The 19108-nt window shown below is 46.8% G+C and overlaps 1 protein-coding gene across 1 annotated transcript; it reads right to left on the reverse strand.

The window, feature by feature from the left end:
* Window positions 1–6352: 6352 nt before the first annotated feature.
* LOC124706343 (vacuolar-sorting protein BRO1-like) lies at window positions 6353–11519 on the reverse strand. The gene is made up of 8 exons (XM_047238003.1): window positions 10836–11519; window positions 9683–10633; window positions 9449–9538; window positions 9288–9356; window positions 8298–8438; window positions 7957–8005; window positions 7323–7426; window positions 6353–7209 (listed from the first exon to the last, which is right to left on the reverse strand). Exons 1-8 carry the CDS (start codon window positions 11502–11504, stop codon window positions 6613–6615), a joined length of 2670 nt encoding a protein of 889 aa, XP_047093959.1. The 5' UTR covers window positions 11505–11519; the 3' UTR covers window positions 6353–6612.
* Window positions 11520–19108: the final 7589 nt, after the last annotated feature.

Here is a 19108-nt window from a genome sequence, read left to right on the forward strand (position 1 = left end):
CGACTCTATTTTTTTTTTTTTTTTAGAATTTCTCTGCATTCATATCACGGAAAGATACAAAGTTGTTGACCCTTACAAGCACAGAGAAACACAAATACAAAGGACCAAAAACACCTAGAACACCCTAAGACCACCATAGCCCATGAAGATCTCCGGAGCCCTGTGTCATCATCACATAAACTTGAAAGAAGACCCCTGCAGAAAGAACTACAACCAAGCGCAAGCAGGTCATCATCTTCGACCACGGTGCAATTGCCACCATGCTGCTTTCTCCTTCCTTGACACCAGTGCCGAGAAGGCATGGACACCAATCCAACACGCCTGCAGCAGCCGTCGCCATCTTTGGCTTTGAGTACCGCGAAAAGTGTCCCTTCCGGAAGGAAGGGAACTCGAGTCAACCGACCGGTCCAGCACCGCGGCCGGGCCATCCGCCCGGGCAAACCAGGAACTCCCTCCAGCATCACGCCAAGGAGGAAGAAAAACAGCAGCAGCAAATCATACCGACAAGGAGGAAGAAGGGTCTTTCTCCCGACCATCCGGCCGATTTTGGCGTCGCCACGTCGGACCGCCTCCTCCCTCGCCACCAAGGCCGGCCAGAAGAAGCTGCAAGACGTGATAGCCGCAGGCCACCAGAAGAACACAAACCCTAAAAAGGAAGACAGTGGTGCCATCTCCTTCCTCTCCCTCGCCACCACGGCCGGCCGAGGAGAAGGCAACAACATCAGCACTCCTCCGACTCCAGAACAGACTCCGCAAACTCCACGGCATGGTCGAAATTCGACCGTGCCCAGGGAATCCACCCTCCGCCGATCCGCAGATCTGAGAGGAAACCAGGCCAGCAGCTCGCCGGCGCCGCCACAAGTGGCCTTGCCGAGATGGGGATCGAGCTCCAGCATCCTTATTCCGACGCGACGTCGTCTCCACCATCTAGACGCCGTCCCAGAGCACCACGCGAAGACTAGGCCGGGCGCTTCCCGGCGCAGCGAGGAGGAGCCCCCGCGCCGCCACGCCACCGGGGCTTTGCCCGGCGGCGCCACCGGCGGCGGCGGCGGGAGGAGGGGGTGCGGTGGGTGTGGCGGCTAGGGTTGGGGTCGTGGGTTGTCACAGGAGTTACCAGGGGATACTTAGTTATGCAGTTGCATTCTGACTCTATTAATAAGTAACATGCCCACTAAGAAGAGGTATGTCACGTATAATAAGTTAACAATGTTTGCTATTCCGCAGCAAGACGGAGGCATTGTCCTAGTGACCATTGAAAGCTCACAAACAAATGTAAAACCAATAGACATATATTTTCCGTGAACTGTACTGAATAACTTATCAGGTGCCTGTACAAAATAGAGAAGTCCAAAATAGGTGCATGCTAATTTGAGTTTCTCGCTAAGAGCATCTCCAGTCGCGTCCCCCAAACCGTCCCCCAAAGGGATTTGGGGCGCGCCGGACAAAAAAAGCGTTCCAGCCGCGTCCCCCAAAGCCCTTTTTTGTCCGGCACGCCCCTATACGGTGTCCGGCGCCCCGAGCCCGTTCCCGTCCCACAGGGGACGCTTCGGGGACGCCGGACACAACGAAAAGCGAGGCGGGGAGTGGCGGGGCCGACCCGTCAGCGGCACAATTAATTTAAACCTAACCGTCGCCTACCTCGCGACGGAAGTTATTGGCGCGCAGCTGACGGTGCGGTTCCCGCAGAGGGCGCAGCGGACGCGTCCCGTCGCGTCTAGCTCTGCGTGCCGGCGTTAATGAGCGCCACCGCTCCTCCGCCTCCCTCCGGCCTATAAAAGGGGCGCCTCTCATCGTCCCTCTCACACACAAACCCTAGCGCCTCTCTCCCAAACCCTAGCCGCCACCATCTCTCAACAAGACTCGACGCTATGTCCGGTAGAGGCGGAGGCCGACCTCGCGGGCTGCGGCCGTGGTCGTGGTCGTGGTCGTGGCCGCGGCATAGGCTGAACGCTCGCCGTCGCCTCCCACGCCGTCGTCTTCATCGTCGGAGATGGACGTGGAGCCGGACGTCCTGTTCGAGTTCGTCCACGTCCTCAAGGGCGACCCGCGCGGCATCCGGAGGCTGCCGGACTCCTTCGCCGAGTACGTCGGCGGCGTACGCCCGCGCACGATGCATCCGCGGGAGCATTCGTGCGGCTACCGCCGGTGGATCGTCAAGGCGATCTACGACGCGCGCGGCAAGATGTACCTCAACATCGGTGCGGGAGAAGTTCGCGCGCCACCACAGCCTTGAAGCCGGCTTCATCCTCGTGTTCTCTTACTTCGGCAACGAGGACATGAGCGTCAAGGTCTTCGACGAGAGGCGCCGCCTCCGGGACTACCACGTCGACAGGGACGACGACAGCGACCGACGAGGAGGACGACCGAATGAGTGTTGTTTCTTTGCGGCGAATACGTGCACGGAGGTTTACGCCTGTTCGCCTCATCGGTAGAACCAACAAGGGCACCATCCTCCCGCTGGATTTTCCAGGTTTAGGTGATTGGGTGTGCCCTCGAGTGTTCTTTCTTAGCAGCGAACACACGAAACCTTCGATGCACGGCCTAGTTAGGTTTAGTTTCTTTGCAATATTTTATATTTTGTCCACCATGGTTCAAACTATGTATTAGTTTGTGGAAAACCATGTTCCAAAGCCGTGTTTTCGTGTAAACCACGTTCCAAATTATGTATTAGTTTGTGGAAATTGAAATAAAAATGCCGAGAAAAATTATTTTAAATGTTTGGGGGCGGCGTTTGGGGGACGCGGCTGGGGAGCGACGTCCCCCAAACGCGGCACGAACGAAACACGTCCCCCAAACGCTCGATCCGGCGCGGTTTGGGGGACGCGACTGGCGATGCTCTAACACAGCTGATTAAATCATATTATCATATCTAGGCTGAAATAGTGTGTCAAGTGGGATCCCGTCTGTCAAGTGGGATCCCGTCTGAATCCCACTTGTAGTCTAATTTGGTTTTCCCAGATGCTAAATAGTGCTCGGATGCCGGCTGTCAATTCCAGCACTCGATTTCTAGCCGTCCGATGTGCTTGATCGACCTACAGGTCGCGGTTCTTTTCCGACAAAATCTCACCTGGCACGTGCTCGCGCTGTGACAAACTGATCCGCTCATCCCCATCCGAAAAGACCCATCCCCAATTCCCCATTCGCCCCCACGATCCCCATGTCGTCGCCGCCGTTGGGACTCCCCAGCCTGGTTTCTCGCCGCCGCCGCGATCTGGCCTTCTTCAACCCACCATCCTCGCTCCTCCGAGCTTCGCCTGCCCTCTCCCGCCATCGCTGCCCCACGCCACCTCTACTTTAGCCACCGGCCTACCTCGCAGCGCCAGCCCTCTGCCCCTTTGCCCGTCGTCGTCTCGATCTCCCGTTCCTTCGTGTGCCCCTCCTCGAGCTGCTGGATATGCGGGCGGACCTGACGCACTCGCCTGCAGAGCTGGGCATGTCGTCGCCTCGAGGGGTTGCCCTGCTCGCCCTGCAGTAAGCCAAGGCATCAGACAAGCGAGCCGGGAGGTTGGCCTCTAGCTGCTGGAGCGGGGAACCAGGAGGAGGACGCGCGAGGCTGCTGCACTGCATAGAGCTCTGCTGAATGGTGAGCGCCCCGTCGCAGCAGCACGCGTGAAGCTCCACCGTCTGCTGCTACAACACAGAACAAATTGAGCTGCTGCTAATCAGATTGGGCGTGTTCTGAACTTCTGATTTTGCTTCTACAAATTTCCTTCGTGCTGCTGCAATCAATTTATGAGCACGTGAAAGGTGGATAAAAAGATGCAGATATTGACTAGCATGTTCGGTGGTGAAGGGATAAGACGAGGAATAGAAGATGGGTGGTGGATAACAGGATAAGCATAAGATGAAATGTTGCATTTTAGGACCTACTCCGTACTTGTGTACTGCTAGTACTAATTAATCTATCGCTATGTGTGAGATGACTGTTGCATTGTTGCAACCTTTCTTCACCTCGCTCGATTCGTTCACACCATCGATGTATGTTGAGCTAGACGGTCCGTGCGCCAACCCACCCTCCCCATCGTCATGGAGTTTCGACCGACTGCCATTCGGCAAAGGCTCTTGTTGTTCAGTTTTATACACCACTAATACTAAGTTGCATATTCATTGTTGCTAAGTTGTACATGTTATTAGTGCTAAGTTGCTTACCCATATGTGAAGTTGTCTTCCTATTACAACAACTTATCTCAAGGAAAGTCGTCCCTATAAATACATTTACTTTTCCTTCTAAATTGTCTACCGCTAGTGCAAAGTTGCATGAGTTTTCTTATCACGATGTCGCCACCTCGCTTCATCTCGCTCAATTCGTTCATGTTGCTGACATATGCCGAGCTAGATAGTTCGCGCACAATCTCGCCCTCGACATTATCCTAGAGCCCTGGCTCGCCACCGTTCAGGATGGCTAAGCACCATCAGTATCAAAGCGATATCCCCTTCGGCTTCTTGCAACTCGTGTAGAGCATTGTGTATTGCTCACGGGATAGACTACATTCGCATTCATCGAGATGTGTTGTGGCAGCAGCATCACAAAGTCAACATACTTGTTTCTTCACACATGTGCTAAGTTGCATTTTTATCAGTGATATTATAGGTTTCACATATGAGCCAATTTGTATTTTGCAAACAATAAATTGATCACTCTCACATTTTCTAAGCCGTGTTTGTAGACGGTAAATTGTGATTTACACAGATACTAAGTTGCATAACCACTACTATTTCTAAGTTGTATACCGACAAATACTAAGTTGCATACTCACTACTAGTGTTAAGTTCCATGTGTTGCCTATCGCGATGTCGCAACCTCTTTTCATCTTGCTTAATTTTCTCATGTTGTTGACATATGCTGAGCTGGACAGTTCGCCCACCATCTCGCCCTCTCCATCGTTCTAGACCTTTGACCCACCACCGTTCGGACTAGCTCCGTGGAGGCTAAAGCACCATCAGTATCAAAGTGATACCCCCTTCGGCTTGTTGCAACTTGTGTAGCATCACGTGTCTTGGATCACATGATCGGCCACATTGGAGTTGATCGAGATGGAGTTGTACCTCGCGGCGGCGGCAACAACGAAGACAAGAAAATTATTTCTTCACACATGTGCTAAGTTGCATTTTGTCAGAGGTATTATTGGTTTCACATATGAGCTAAGTTGTATTTTGCACCCAATAAATTGTTCACGCACAAATATGCTAAGTAGTGTTTATAGATGGTGAAATATTTATTCACACATGTGCTAAGTTGCATACCCACCACTTCTAAGTTGTATACCTGCTAATATTAAGTTGTATACTCAGTATTGTTAAGTTGTATATCCACTATTGTTAAGTTGTATACCCACTATGATTAAGTTGCATCCATTGTCCAATATATTTTACCACGCCTAAGTTGTATATCAGTGCTACCAAGTTGGCTAGAACAATTATAGTAAAGTTGCACACAACTATCATGAACTTGGAAGTCCATGCATCTAAGTTGCCTACAACTAGTACTAAATCGGCTACCATGATTTGTTATGAAGTAGCGCACCATTATCGTGAAATTGCCTACCGTTGCATCTACCTTGCACATTATTTGGCATATGCGTTGGCACTAAGTTGGCTACCTCGAAAACCAAGTTACAAACAATAATATTTTTTTGTCACGGTCAAATTGTAAATAGTGAACTTTCCTATCACTATACCTAAGTTGCATACGGGTAGTACTAAGTCGGCTAGCATAATTATCGTGAGGTTGTGTATCTTTATCGGGAAGTTGCATATCGATATGCCTAAGTTGTGTATTGATTTGTTATGAAGTTATATTTTCATTGCGATTAAGTTATCTAGTTACCCACGACACTCGAAACTATGATGGACAACTAGTAATGCAATGTTGCAAGTCTCATTACTATGAAGTTCTTGGCTATTGTTGCTAAGTAAGTACCTTAGTAAATAAGTTGGCTATGAAGTATACAAAAAATATGGTGTAAGCAATTTTTGTACAAAGTTGTTTTTCTCCAACAGTAAAGTTGGTTTATCACGGTAACATAGTTGCTTTTCGAATTTTTTTATTTATCGAAACATGTATAAATTGGATCTAGTTTCGAAGATCTCATCGCGAGAAGCCCAACGGTGAAAGCGGATTGCAATTCCGACACACGGTTTACGAGTTGTGACTTTTTGATTTTTCTTCTTATGAAATTAAATGCGCACGTGGAGTATTTTTGCATGATTCAGGGAGCTGTCCTTAACTTTCTTTTTCTGGATATTGAAGACTTTCCTTTTATGGGTGAGTGCTTAGACGAGTAAATTGACACCCGGATGCTGTCTAGTCAGGTCCTTTGGTTTTTCAGTGTAAATTTTGGTCTAATTGCACTACAAATGAAACTTATGTGGGATCCCACTTGATACCTTCTTGAAAAGGAATCGTTCCTCCATACATCCAATGTTGAAGCCTAGTAATGACATGCCAATTCATTATTACACATACAAATCATACAGGGTAGTGTCTAACCAACCTGTGCACCATCGGCATTACTCCCCAAAAGTATATACAATAATGCAATCCACAAGGACATGATCCACCACAAGAAAAGAAAAAAAAACCAAATGGCCGCTGCAGAACAAGATGGTCTCTTACTGAGGCCTGTAGTAGTTACTCTGGTGCTGAGGAGGGTAAGCCCCTGGGGCATTGTACGGCGCTTGTGGATATGGCCCTGGTTGCTGCGACTGTGGCTGCTGCCCATTGTAGTACGGCCCACGCCATCCAGGATACGCCGGTTGGCCATAGTCATGGCCAGGAGGTGGCTGATGCGGCGGCTGCTGGTACTGACCAGGATGTGCTGCACCATATGGAGGTTGTTGCGGTGGCGCGCTGTATTGAGGTTGTTGCGGTGGCGCGCCGTATTGAGGTTGTTGCGGTGGCGCGCCGTATTGAGGTTGTTGCGGTGGCGCGCCATAAGTAGGGTATGGCTGTGAGTATGGAGGTCTAGTTCCTGGTTGGGAGTAACCTGGCCTTGAATCACCCCCAGGCTGAGCATGAGGAGCATGTGGTGGTGGTGATGGGCTCTGCTGATCTGGTGGAACAGAAGAATTCCTCTGCGAGACGTTGCTGGAAGATGACAAGTTGAAACCTGCCAACTTTCTTTGCACATCCTCTATCATTTCACGGCACTGGATGTTTCGCGTCATTATGAAGTCACTGCATTGCTGTTGTATCCTGCCAATTGCGTCCTGCGAAGGATTATTAAATTAAAAATATAATCAGTAGCTCTACTAACAGGAATCATCAGCATCTATATTTTCATTACATAAGAAAACACAATGCAATGGAGATGTACACAAACCTGCAAAGTCACGTAAAAATTTAGGCCATCGTTAATGTTCTTCTTGGTTTCCTGGTATTTAACAACAGCTGCAGCAATTTGCTTGTAACATCTCTCACGAGCAACTGAAAAATTACGTTTCACCAATCAGGACCACAGCTAATTATTTGAGAAGCATCTTGTATTACAGGTCTAAGCAATAAATACTGTACGTAATAGAACTCAATCTGTATATCATTTCTACTGGACGGCGATTAAAAGACAGCAAGCTACATAGAAGGTGTCAGCAGTGATTTCTCATATTTTGAACTTGATATGGGAGTAAACAGAAGTGGTATCTATCCAAGGAACTTCACTAAAAAATGATGCACGGAAGGGAAAGCCTGCGTACAAGCAAATAGCTATTCCACCATATTAAGTACACAGAACATACTTGTAGGAATAACTAAAAAGATAAAATTTCTGAAACTGACCCAAACATGATCAAAATCAAACCAATAACTGTTTAACCTCATTGTTACAAGGAAAGATAAATGGTCAAATCATTCTTAAAACATTTGCTGGTACACCATTTAAGACTGTATGAAGCCAGTTTGGAAGTCATAAAATGCACAATATATAACCATCCACTTTGTGGAGAAATATAAACGGTTACCTTTGAAGTCATCCAGATTGAATACAGCAGCAAATTGTTCATTTTGTGCCTGTAAGAGGATCCAAATATAATTTTAAACACAGGAAGAAAGGCTATGTAATAGTGTTGTTTATTGCTTGAAATTTGAAATAACTTCTAATTCTACTTTTTGTGGGATAATTTCCGATGCTCTTTTTTCTTTGCTAATGCTGATTGATGCTTCTAGAGTTGTTTTCAATGTACATATGTTATTAATAGCATATCTAACTATTAATTTAGCAGAAAGAATGGTTGCAGCAAACTTGTAGAACAAATTTAGTCCCAAAGTGGACTACACATCTTCATCAGAAACCGAGGCTTACCTGTATTTGTAGCAATAATTGTTCCTGCGCCACAATGTTATCAGCAATTTCAGCACAGATCGGATCGTACTTTGAAATCTCCTTCTTGAAAAGATCATCATGTGATCCAACACCAGCCATTAACTTAGGGAGTATATCATCCTAGCATAAAATAAATGTATGTCCCAAATGTCAGTACACAAATCAATGTATATGACCGCATCACAGGGGTTAACTTATGTATGTAATATGTGTCGCTGATTTAGTAAATCTTTGTACTAAGTCAGTGATACTTAGTATGGATCAGAGGGAGTGTTACTTTTCCAAGTAATGAAACTATGAAAGGCATCAAATTCAGCTATGCAAGGAACACCAAACTTGAATACTGAAGTAACAACACCTACATGCAATCTTGAGGTTAAGGTGATAATTTGGAAAGAGTGGAAATCAGTAAATGGCTCATTGCAGCATGAGTAACAAACTAAAAGAAAAGCTCTCACAGCAACTTCACACAAATCATTCTTAGCATAGCACCCTACAAACATCACGTATAACACATAAGCACGGTTCTCTCACTGCGAAGATAACTGGGCAAATTGCTTGTAAATTAATTTATTACCAGACTCAAGCAGTAAATAGTGAGAGGTGCGCTTGAGGGGCTAGGTCCATATATTGCCTAAAACACTAGGTTCAAACATAAAATAAAAATGTTTCCTGTGTATATAGAATACGTGGAACAAATAAAATTCAACATGTGAGGTAATAAACTTAAAAAGGAAAAGTTGCACACAGCTCCTTGTGGCTACTGTAGAAGACCACTACCTTGTTTACACGCAAAATATATAATTTTGCAGGTCAATGTCATCAACAGATTATAAATAAAATAGTATTTGCAGGACAGTTACAAATAAATTAAAGCACCACAAGATTCCTACGGTTGCACTCGACAGAGCCAAGCCTCAATATTGATCAATGTACATAGCAAAGTCTCACAGTAGGAAAGGACCGTACCTTTCTCTTCATTTCCTTAAGCATGTCTTCAAGACCTGCCCTTTCTTCACCAAGAGATTGCAATTGCCTCTGTGTCGACACATCAATTAGTTTTACTAAGCTTGAAAAATTAACTGGGGCCTGCTACATTTTCACTAGCTAACAAAAGGAATGTGTTTTACCAAGCTTTGTTTAAGGGCCCCAACAATAGCATCTTCGTTCCCATCCAAGGACATGATAGGCCTTGAAATACTTGGTAGTGCAGACTCTATCTGCAACACATAACATCATTGGTTAACTACCTAGGAGAGAAGAATTGAATGGTGATGACTAAAGTGCAACTCATTGCGAATCAAATCAAGAAAGGCAATCTCCTAAATCGACATTTTAGTTTAATATAAATGTTAAACTCTCACCGGTCTTTTGTCAAGAATAGACATCAAGGGGTAGTTCTCCTTCACACCTCGTTCGATCAAAGCATCACTACCAGCAGCTTTCTTGAGATTAGCAGCGAAGAGATTTAAGCGGTCTTGAATGTTTTTGGTAAGGGTGCTTGATTGAGGCCTAGTCCAACGACTTCCAAATTGAGTCCGAAATTGAGAATCTTCGCTTGCCTCCTTCTGCAGCATCTCCTCAGTTTGAACAAGCAAGTCCTGATTGACCCTACTCAAATCCCTAAGCTGCTGCAACTCAGCTTCCAGGCCAGCAGGGCCACCGCTTATCTGCACAGCCTCAACATCTTCCTTGAGATCTACAGGTATGCTGATATTACCTTCCAATGATAGAATAGAATCAGGCAGGTCCATCTCCTTGAGCCTGACTCTCGTGATCTCACTAGATTGCTGAAGTTTCTCCGCCTGGGTCCGGATGATGTCATCCACCATCTCTGTGTACTTAGAAAGGGCCTTCATGCTGCCATCAGGCACAAGTGATGAAAAAAGCCTCTCCTTGCTAGCATCTAGAACTTCAGCCAGAGAAGAAGATTTTACAAGAGAAGCTGCAGGCAGAGCGCCCAAAGTAGCAGCATCTGGAACCCGCATCAGATAAACACTATTGTTCTCCTTGATGGCCCTATCCAAGTTGGTTTTCATGTTACTCTCCAGCTTATTGACCGCATCCAGAAGTTGCGCTGCAACTCCCTTAGCTGCCTTCTTGGCATCAGCCAGGGCGCTCATTCCTATCTTTAGGCGCGCGATTTCCTGCGCGATTTCTTCTTTCTCATGAAGATCCAACGAACACCTATAGCAAGCATCAGCATAGAATTGAGCTGCCTTGAGCTGGACATGAGAAACCCATGTCTTGTCGAAGTGCTGGCTAAGAGGAGGCGCACAGAGAGCCGCGTAAGCTTCTTCGTAGTATACACCCACCTGAAAACATACAAGGCAGATAGCACGTTTAACATCGAGGTACATAAAAGCAGAGTAATGCGATATCATGAAAGGGTGTATTGAGATAACATTAGATTTCTTATGATATCAGTTCTAGTTAGACTCATCTACACTTTGCAATAACCAGAAGAATGTCATATCAACGAGGAGACAGGCCAAGCAAGAGAGTGTTGGCACGCACCTGGCGTGCGACCTTGGAGCAAAGCGCGTGCGGCTTGCCACCAGCTATGACCTTCTCGAAGAAGCACTCCTGCGCCTGCGCGAGCATGAGCTTCTCGAGCATCCCGGCGCAGTCGGGCGTGACATCGACGGTGGTGGCCCCGGCGGCGACGGCCTTGGCGGCGAGCCCGCTCTCCCTGAGCAGCGCGAACGCGCCCGCGGCGCTCTGGAAGGCGCCGCACGCGGTCCTGATGCCGACGTCGGTGACGCGATCCGCGGCGAGCGCGATCTGCGAGTAGACGGCGCCGAGGTTGAAGAGCACGGCGGCCCGCTCGAGGTGGAGGGAGGGCAGGCTGACCTTCTTGCCGGTCTTGAAGGCGTCGTGCCAGGTGAAGGAGAGGGAGTGGACGTGCGCGCGGTCGGGGGAGACGGGGAAGCGGGGCTCGACGAGGGCGAGCGCGCGCGCGTAGGCGAGGAGCGCGGCGCGGCGCTGGTCGAGGGAGGACGGGTCCGGGAGGGCGGGCGCCTCGACGGCGGCGGCGCGGAGGTCGCGCACGGCGCAGAGGTCGTCGTCGGCCGCGGCGGCGTCGCGGTCCGAGTAGGCGGCGGCGATGTACTGGCGCAGCGGGCGGTAGAGGTCGACGGGCGTGGCCTTCTTCTCGTGGATCGCCAGCATGACGTTGGCCGCCATGGCCGGAGGGGAGGAGATCGGGGTCTGGATTGCTTCGAGGTGAAGAAATTTGGGGGGACTTGGAACTTGTCGCGGTGGAGACTCACTACAGATGATAGTACTTCGCCGCGTTGGGGACGCTGGCTGGGTGTGCTCTAAGATTCGTGCACGAGCGGCTGACAGCCACGCGGCACTGTTTAGGCCGGAACTCAGTCGTGGTCAACTCTGTGAAACGAGATAGATCGCGTCTACTGTACGGATGTTTCATTGAGTTTAAACTGGATACATGTAGATTTCTAAAACTCGATGAAACCTCGTGAAACTTGGGGAGCTTTTAGTAGTCTCGGTCGATTTTGAGCCACGCTGATTTGTTTGGTTGCTCTTGGTGAAATTGGATGTATTGGTTGGGCAACAATTTCAACAAAGTCCACCTTGTATGTACCAGCTTGAACAAGTTCATCATATTAAAGACTGGGTATCAGCTTCAATAAAGTAGCTAATGGAGAAATACGAGACCACCTCCCAAAGTATACATCATCTCTTCACTAGATTATGACCAGCATCGATTGGATGATGAACAACAAAGAAATGTCACTAAGCAAACTGCTTGCGCAGCCAGGTCTTAAGCCATGTTCTTCTCTCCCATGGTTGCAACCCATGATACTGCGCACATTAATCTTTGTTGTCTGCAATGAAGTTTAGTGCCTTGATCAGCAAATGTGGTCCGTAGAGGTGTTGCTTGTTAACAAATATGGGCGTGAAGATTGCCTTCATCTAAGCATAGTTGAGTATGGACTTGTTCTAGAAGTATGCATGCTTCTGGTCGTAGTACGATTAAGAAGGACAAATTGTTATTGCAGATGAACATGTACGTATGAACAATCTAAATACGAAAACATGACCACACAATATTACTTGCATGTACTTCCTCAGTTGCTCGTCATCATTAAGAACAAAGCAACTATCGTTGTCGCTCCATTCGAGCTTGCCTTCCTATGTTAGCTTGCATATGAGTCTCCACCTAGTCTTCCACTTTCTGGTGTGGTTGTATAGCCAAAGAGTGCTCACATCGATCCCAGACTTTCCTAGTGAAGTCAAGAACATTACTGACAACCTTCTTCATTTGGCCTTCTTTGAAGCCATGAGTAAAGGATACCACTCGACCAAATGGTTAAGAATGAACTCCGGCAAAGATGTATTCCAAACCATTGAAGGTTTGTGTGCATACAATGATTTGTCATGGATATAAGGGTGGAGCATAGTCGAGGACATGACATTTGTTTTGCCAGAAGGGAGTTGACAAATAGGAAATGGGCTAGCAAGGTTGATCGCCTACAGTAGGGTATGAAGAACATCGCTAAGCATTGTACATTAGCGAACAATCTCTAACAAATCCGTACAGATCTTAGCTATAAAAGAGTAGATAGTATTTATAGTGAGAGGAACAACATGTATCACGAAGGTTGTGGAACCAGGAGCCTGGCAGCGAACCTGGCTATACTACCGTCGTTGTACTCGATGGAGAACCTGATAGGACCAACATTGCCATCCTCGAGGAAGAAGATATGACCTACAATCGAATCCATTAGATCTACCCACATCTACCACATATCCGAGATGGAACCATGGTCGGAGATGCTTACATCCATCATCGTCGCCGCCAACCTCGCGGACCTAGCCGGAGAGGAATCTCCCGCCATGCCAGTAGATTTTGTAGGGTGAACGAGCTCGAAGAGGGGGAAAATGGGGGATTTGGATTTGGCGGTGAGAGTGCCGCACCTATATACGGTGGAAATTTTTTAAGGGCGGTCACCGAATTCTTCTTCCGCTTTTTCACAGTTCCGCGCATGCTCGCGCGCATCTCCCTTAGTGGCTCTGCAGGGGAAGTTGCGTTGTCGATTTTTGGCGAGAGTTGGGTGGCGCCCTAGAAATGGCCGATTTGGCCGTTCCTCCCGGGCTTGTCCCATAACTGCTTTAAGAATCGTGTGGGCCACAAGGAGGAGGGAGCCCGGGCAACCAATCGGGCTATTTTCATATCCCTAGATGCGGGCCAAATGGCCTGCACACTAGAATCGATGCTGCAAAGCACAATAGTTCAACCTCCAGGAACTATAATACACACGTGGGTTGAGCGACGACATGTTTCAATCTTCTAATTTATATAGACTTTCCAAATGGCATCCTCGTTGTGAAAGAGACCCAAATATAATATGGGCTACCGTGTGGTGCAACGCTCTATCGTGCAACTCACACTGCATTATATGTGTCCATGTGACGATGTTGGCACCGTTGTCACCATGTCATACATTGCTAGTAAACCCAATTGCCAAAGTTTGTCGCACCACAAGGCCTAACTCCATCGACTCCACACAAGAGATAGAGCATGTGTGTCTTGAAAGCAATATGGACACCTTCCCATTCTCTGACATACTCACCACAATAGCCGCTCTAACGTCCCCCCTTGGGTGATCAAACTTGTTTCCGTCTCTTTGTGAGCCATGGAGGGAAGAGGGCAACTACGAAATTTTGTGAGGACCTAAGGTCACCCCCGAGTACCCAGCGGCTTCCCCCCAATCCAGCCAACCCGGTCCCCCTCTTCACCCTCTGTCCGACGGCAACACCGACAGATAGAGGAGTGGGGACCCATCCTCTTCATCGTTGACTTTTTAGGTCTATTTTCCTTTGGTTTTGTCTGCTTAGCGGCATAGGCGAGCTGGAGGCAGCGATCATTATTGGAATAAGGTCTCTCCGGCCTCACCCTACCTCGTGGGCGTTTGATTTGGAGTTAACGAAGGGTCCGTGAGGTTTTGCGTCACCAGATCAGTTGATTATCTTTGGATCTTAGCAATTGATGTGTCTATCAAGGGGACTTCTTCTGGTTGTGGGATCTCCATATTGCCAGTCGGGCTTCCGGCCCAGCCACCGCATAGTGCCTCCCGGACCCCTGGATCCGGAGTACTGGGCCGGTACCGACCCGGTAGTACCGGCCGGCCAATTCTCCTCCCCCCCCCACCATCCTAACACCTTCTCCACCCACAGCCCGACTTGGCCCAGCTCCCGGGCCGCCACTGCCCAACCCACAGTGGGCCACCGCTCCTTCACTGCCTGGCCGGCCCAGCTGCTGCCACCCACGCGGCCTCGCTCACGCGACGTTGACCCCGCAGGGGACGCGCTCGCCCGCGCTGGGAAAACCTATACACCGACCAGGTCGGTGGCTACCGGCCACCACACACCCCCCACGCGGGTGTGGGCCTGGCCCAGGTAGGCTTTTTTCGTTTTCGTTTTTTCTCTCTTTCCTATTTCCTTTTTTCTTTTTTCTTTTTTTCTTTTCTGTTTTCCTTTTAAGTTTTCTGTTTTCGGTTTTGTTTATATTTATTTTTCAGATTCGAAAATTTTAAATTTTAAAAATTGTTCAAAATGAGAAAATGTTCAAATTCAAAAATGTTCAAAATCATTCGATTTTGAGAAACGTTCAAATTTCAAAAACCTTTCAAATTCGAAAATCGTTCAAATTTGAAAATCATTCAAATTTGAAAACCATTCAAACGTGAAAAATGTTCAAATTTAGAAAATGTTCATATTTAAAACGATTTTTATAAAAAATCAAATTTAAAATTATTAAAATGTGTTCATATTTTGAAATTGTTCAAATATGAAATTGTTCGAATTCGAAAAATTATTACTTTTTAAAAAATATTCAAATTCAAAAATGTTCGGATTTAAAAACCATATTAAAAATCAGTTTTTAAAAAAAATAAACAGAAACGAAACGGAAAAAGATAAAAAGAGAGAAAATCTGAATTACTTCCGATCCTGTTGGGCCGCGGCCGAGGTAGCCAACCACACCCGCGCAGGGGTGTGCAGCCTCGGGGTAGGCGCCACACTGGTCGGCATTGAGGAGCTCCCCCCGCGCTCGCTTCGATCGATGGGGCGTTGACCCGTAGGGGATTTCCCGCATGCGCTCAGCACTGCCGCTCGCTCCCCGCTTGCGCCGCCTCGCTCTCTCCCGCATGTATCAGGCCGGCCTAGCTCGCTCTGTGCCTAGCTCCGCCCAGCCTAGTAGTTCCTTCCTCAATTTGTTTCTGCTGTTGTTTTTCCACAACCGGTAGTACCGGCCCAACAGGCGGTAGTACCGGCCCAAGATGTGTTTTTCACCTATTTGATGTGTTGTTTTTATCGTGAGAGTTAGTACCGGTCTCACAAGAGGTAGTACCGTCCAAGTGCGAATCTGACCAGTTTTCTGCGGACATACCCTTCTTCCACCTCTTGACTAGTTAGCTCTTCCCCATCTATTCTCTCTCATCCATTGTTGACCTAGAAGAGCTTTTTCCTCCTCTTGATTCCTCATATATTTGTTGCATATTTTTGAAGGAAAGGAGAGAGGAGATCTATATCTAGTGCTTCACAAATTGAATCCCTTGATACGTCTCAAACGTATCTATAATTTATTATGTTCCATGCTAGTTTTATGACAATACTCACATGTTTTATATACACATTATATCATTTTGATGCATTTTCCGGTACTAACCTATTAACAAGATGCCGAAGCGCCAGTTCATGTTTTCTGCTGTTTTTTGTTTCAGAAATCCTACACAGGAAATATTCTCGGAATTGGACGAAACAAAAGTCAAACCTTCTATTTTACTGAGACGGACCCAGAGAGCCAGAGAAGTACCGGAGGGGGGCCAAGGGGCCCCCACACCATACCTGGGTGCGGGCCCTTCCCTGGCCGCGCCACCTGGTGGGGAGGGCACCCTGGGGCCCCTCCGAGGCCGCCCTGCCTATATATCCCTCCGTCTCCGAAAACCCTAACACAATCGACGATATTCCACGAAGAGTTCCGTAGCCGCCGCCATCGCGAAGACAAGTTTCGGGGGACAGAAGTCTCTGTTCCGGCACGCCGCCGGGACGGGGAATTGCCCCCGGAGTCATCTCCATCGACACCACCGCCATCTTCATCGCCGTTGCTGTCTCCCATGATGAGGAGGGAGTAGTTCTACCCCGAGGCTGAGGGCTCTACCGGTAGCTATGTGGTTCATCTCTCTCTCCCATGGTGTGATCTTTATGTGATCATGAGCTTTGTATCACTATTAATCTATGTGCTACTCTAGTGATGTTATTAAAGTAGTCTATTCTTCCTCCATGATGTAAAGTTGACAGTGTGTGCATCATGTAGTACTTGGAGTAGGTTATGATTGTAATCTCTTGTAGATTATGAAGTTAAATATTACTATGATAGTATTGATGTGATCTATTCCCCCTTTCATAGCTATTGTTGACAGTGTGTATGCTATGTTAGTACTCGGTCTAAATTGCAACGGTCTATTATGCACTCTAGAGGTTACTTTAATATGAACTCCGGATTCACTCTCCACGGTGTGATGGTGACAGTGTGCGCATCGTGTGTGATTCCTTTATGAAGTTGTGGAGCTTGTTTACTCCGGCTTGAGGTGTGATTTTGTAGCCCTACACAATGAATGGTGTTTGTTATCCAACAATAGAGTGTTTAAGAGTAGCATTTATTTATTCAGTTATGTGATCATTGTTGAGAGTGTCCACTAGTGAATGTATGATCCCTAGGCCTTGTTTCTAAGCATTGAAACACCGTTTTCAATAAGTTCTGCTACATATTTGCTTGCTGCCATCTTTATTTCAGATTGCTACTACTACTTACAATCATCCATATTACTTGTATTTCACTATCTCTTCGCCGAACTAGTGCACCTATACATCTGACAAGTGTATTAGGTGTGTTGGGGACACAAGAGACTTCTTGTATCTTAATTGCAGGGTTGCTTGAGAGGGATATCTTTGACCTCTACCTCCCTAAGTTCGATAAACCTTGGGTGATTCACTTAAGGGAAACTTGTCTGCTGTTCTACAAACCTTTGCTCTTGGAGGCCCAACACTGTCTACGGGAATAGAAGCGTGCGTAGACATCAAGCTATTTTACAGGCGCCGTTGCTTGGGAGGTAAGGTAAAAGGTATTCACATCCTCCAACTACTAAGCTATTTCCTAGCACTGTTGCCTGGTGTGTGAGTGCTCGAAGCTATTTCCTTTAGATCCTGCAATTGCATCTTTTTGTTTCTTGTTTTTATTTTTCACTAGTTAGGCATAATGGAAAACAACAAAAAAATTAGTGAACTTTTTAATCTTTTTCCTGAGTTAACACATGAATTGTTTAATGCGAAAATTAAACCTATGGAACCTTATTTGCATGCTAGTAGCAATGTTATTAGTATGAACGCAATTACTGCTAATGCTATGGAAAAGTCTAACCTTGGGGAAGCTAGTTCTTATGATCTTTTTAGCTTCCCAACTTTAGGGGAGAAAATTTGCTCTGATAATACTTTATCTCCCATATGCGATAACTCTAATGATGCTTGTGATATTTTAAATCCACCTATTGAAAGTATTCCATATAAAATACCTATGAAAATTATTGAACGTGTTGTGGATAACCGCTATGAAGGGGATGGAACTGTCCATCCCGGAGATCATTTACTGTTTTTGCATGAATTATGCGGGTTATTCAAGTGTGCAGGTATCTCTATGGATGAAGTGAGGAAGAAACTATTCTCTATGTCGCTGTCTGGTAAAGCGGCGCATTGGTATAAATTGCTGAAGAATAGGCATTCTCTTGATTGGAAGGATATTATGCCTCTATTTTATTCTAAATTCTATCCTCCAAGTGAAATTCACAAAGACCGAAACCGCATATATAATTTCTGGCCTCATGATGGAGAGAGTATTGCCCAAGCATGGGGGAGATTGAAGTCTTTAATGCTCAAATGCCCCATTCATGAGCTTCCTGGTAATATCATCATTGATAATTTCTATGCAAGACTTTCTTTTCAAGATAAAACCTTGCTGGATACTACTTGTTCCGGATCATTCACGCGCAACAAAGAAGAGTTTAAATGGGACCTTCTTGATCGGATTCGGAGAATACTGAAGATTGGGAGAACGACAAAGGTAAAGAATCAGGTATAAACTATGAATATGAATGCATTAAGTCTTTCATTGAAACTGCTGATTTTCAAGAGCTTAGTGCTAAATATGGTCTTGATCCTTGATGACCCACAAGTATAGGGGGTGTATCGTAGTACTTTCGATAAATAAGAGTGTCGAACCCAACGAGGAGCAGAAGGTGTTGACAAGCAGTTTCGATGAAGGATTCACTGTAAATGCTCACAGACAAGTATTCAGGGGGTTTTGATATAGCAGATAAATAAAGTACAAGTAAATAAAATGCGAGAGTAATAGTTGCAGCGAGTGGCTGATGCGTGCAGTTGACACGTCCGTTGGGAACCCCAAGAGGAAGGTGTGATGCGTACAGTAGCAAGTTTTCCCTCAGAAAGAAACCAAGGTTTATCGAACCAGGAGGAGCCAAGAAGCACGTTGAAGGTTGATGGCGGAGGAGTGTAGTGCGGCGCAACACCAGGGATTCCGGCGCCAACGTGGAACCCGCACAACACAATCACGGAACTTTGCCCCAACGTAATAGTGAGGTTGTCAATCTCACCCGGCTTGTCGTAAACAAAGGATTAGATGTATAGTGTGGATGATGATGGTTGTTTGCGAAGAACGAGTAAAGAACAATTGCGATGAGATTGTATTT

Source organism: Lolium rigidum, chromosome 4 (genome assembly GCF_022539505.1).
Source record: "Lolium rigidum isolate FL_2022 chromosome 4, APGP_CSIRO_Lrig_0.1, whole genome shotgun sequence".
NCBI lineage: Eukaryota > Viridiplantae > Streptophyta > Magnoliopsida > Poales > Poaceae > Lolium > Lolium rigidum.

Bases quoted from the DNA above. Each gene is read 5' to 3' on its own strand.
- LOC124706343 (XM_047238003.1), bottom strand. From the start codon at position 11,504: ATGGCGGCCAACGTCATGCTGGCGATCCACGAGAAGAAGGCCACGCCC. The intron at 9,539-9,682 runs GTGAGAGTTTAA...TATGTGTTGCAG, and splicing joins CTATTCTTGACAAAAGACCG to ATAGAGTCTGCACTACCAAG. The intron at 9,357-9,448 runs GTAAAACACATT...GTGTCGACACAG, and splicing joins GGGCCCTTAAACAAAGCTTG to AGGCAATTGCAATCTCTTGG.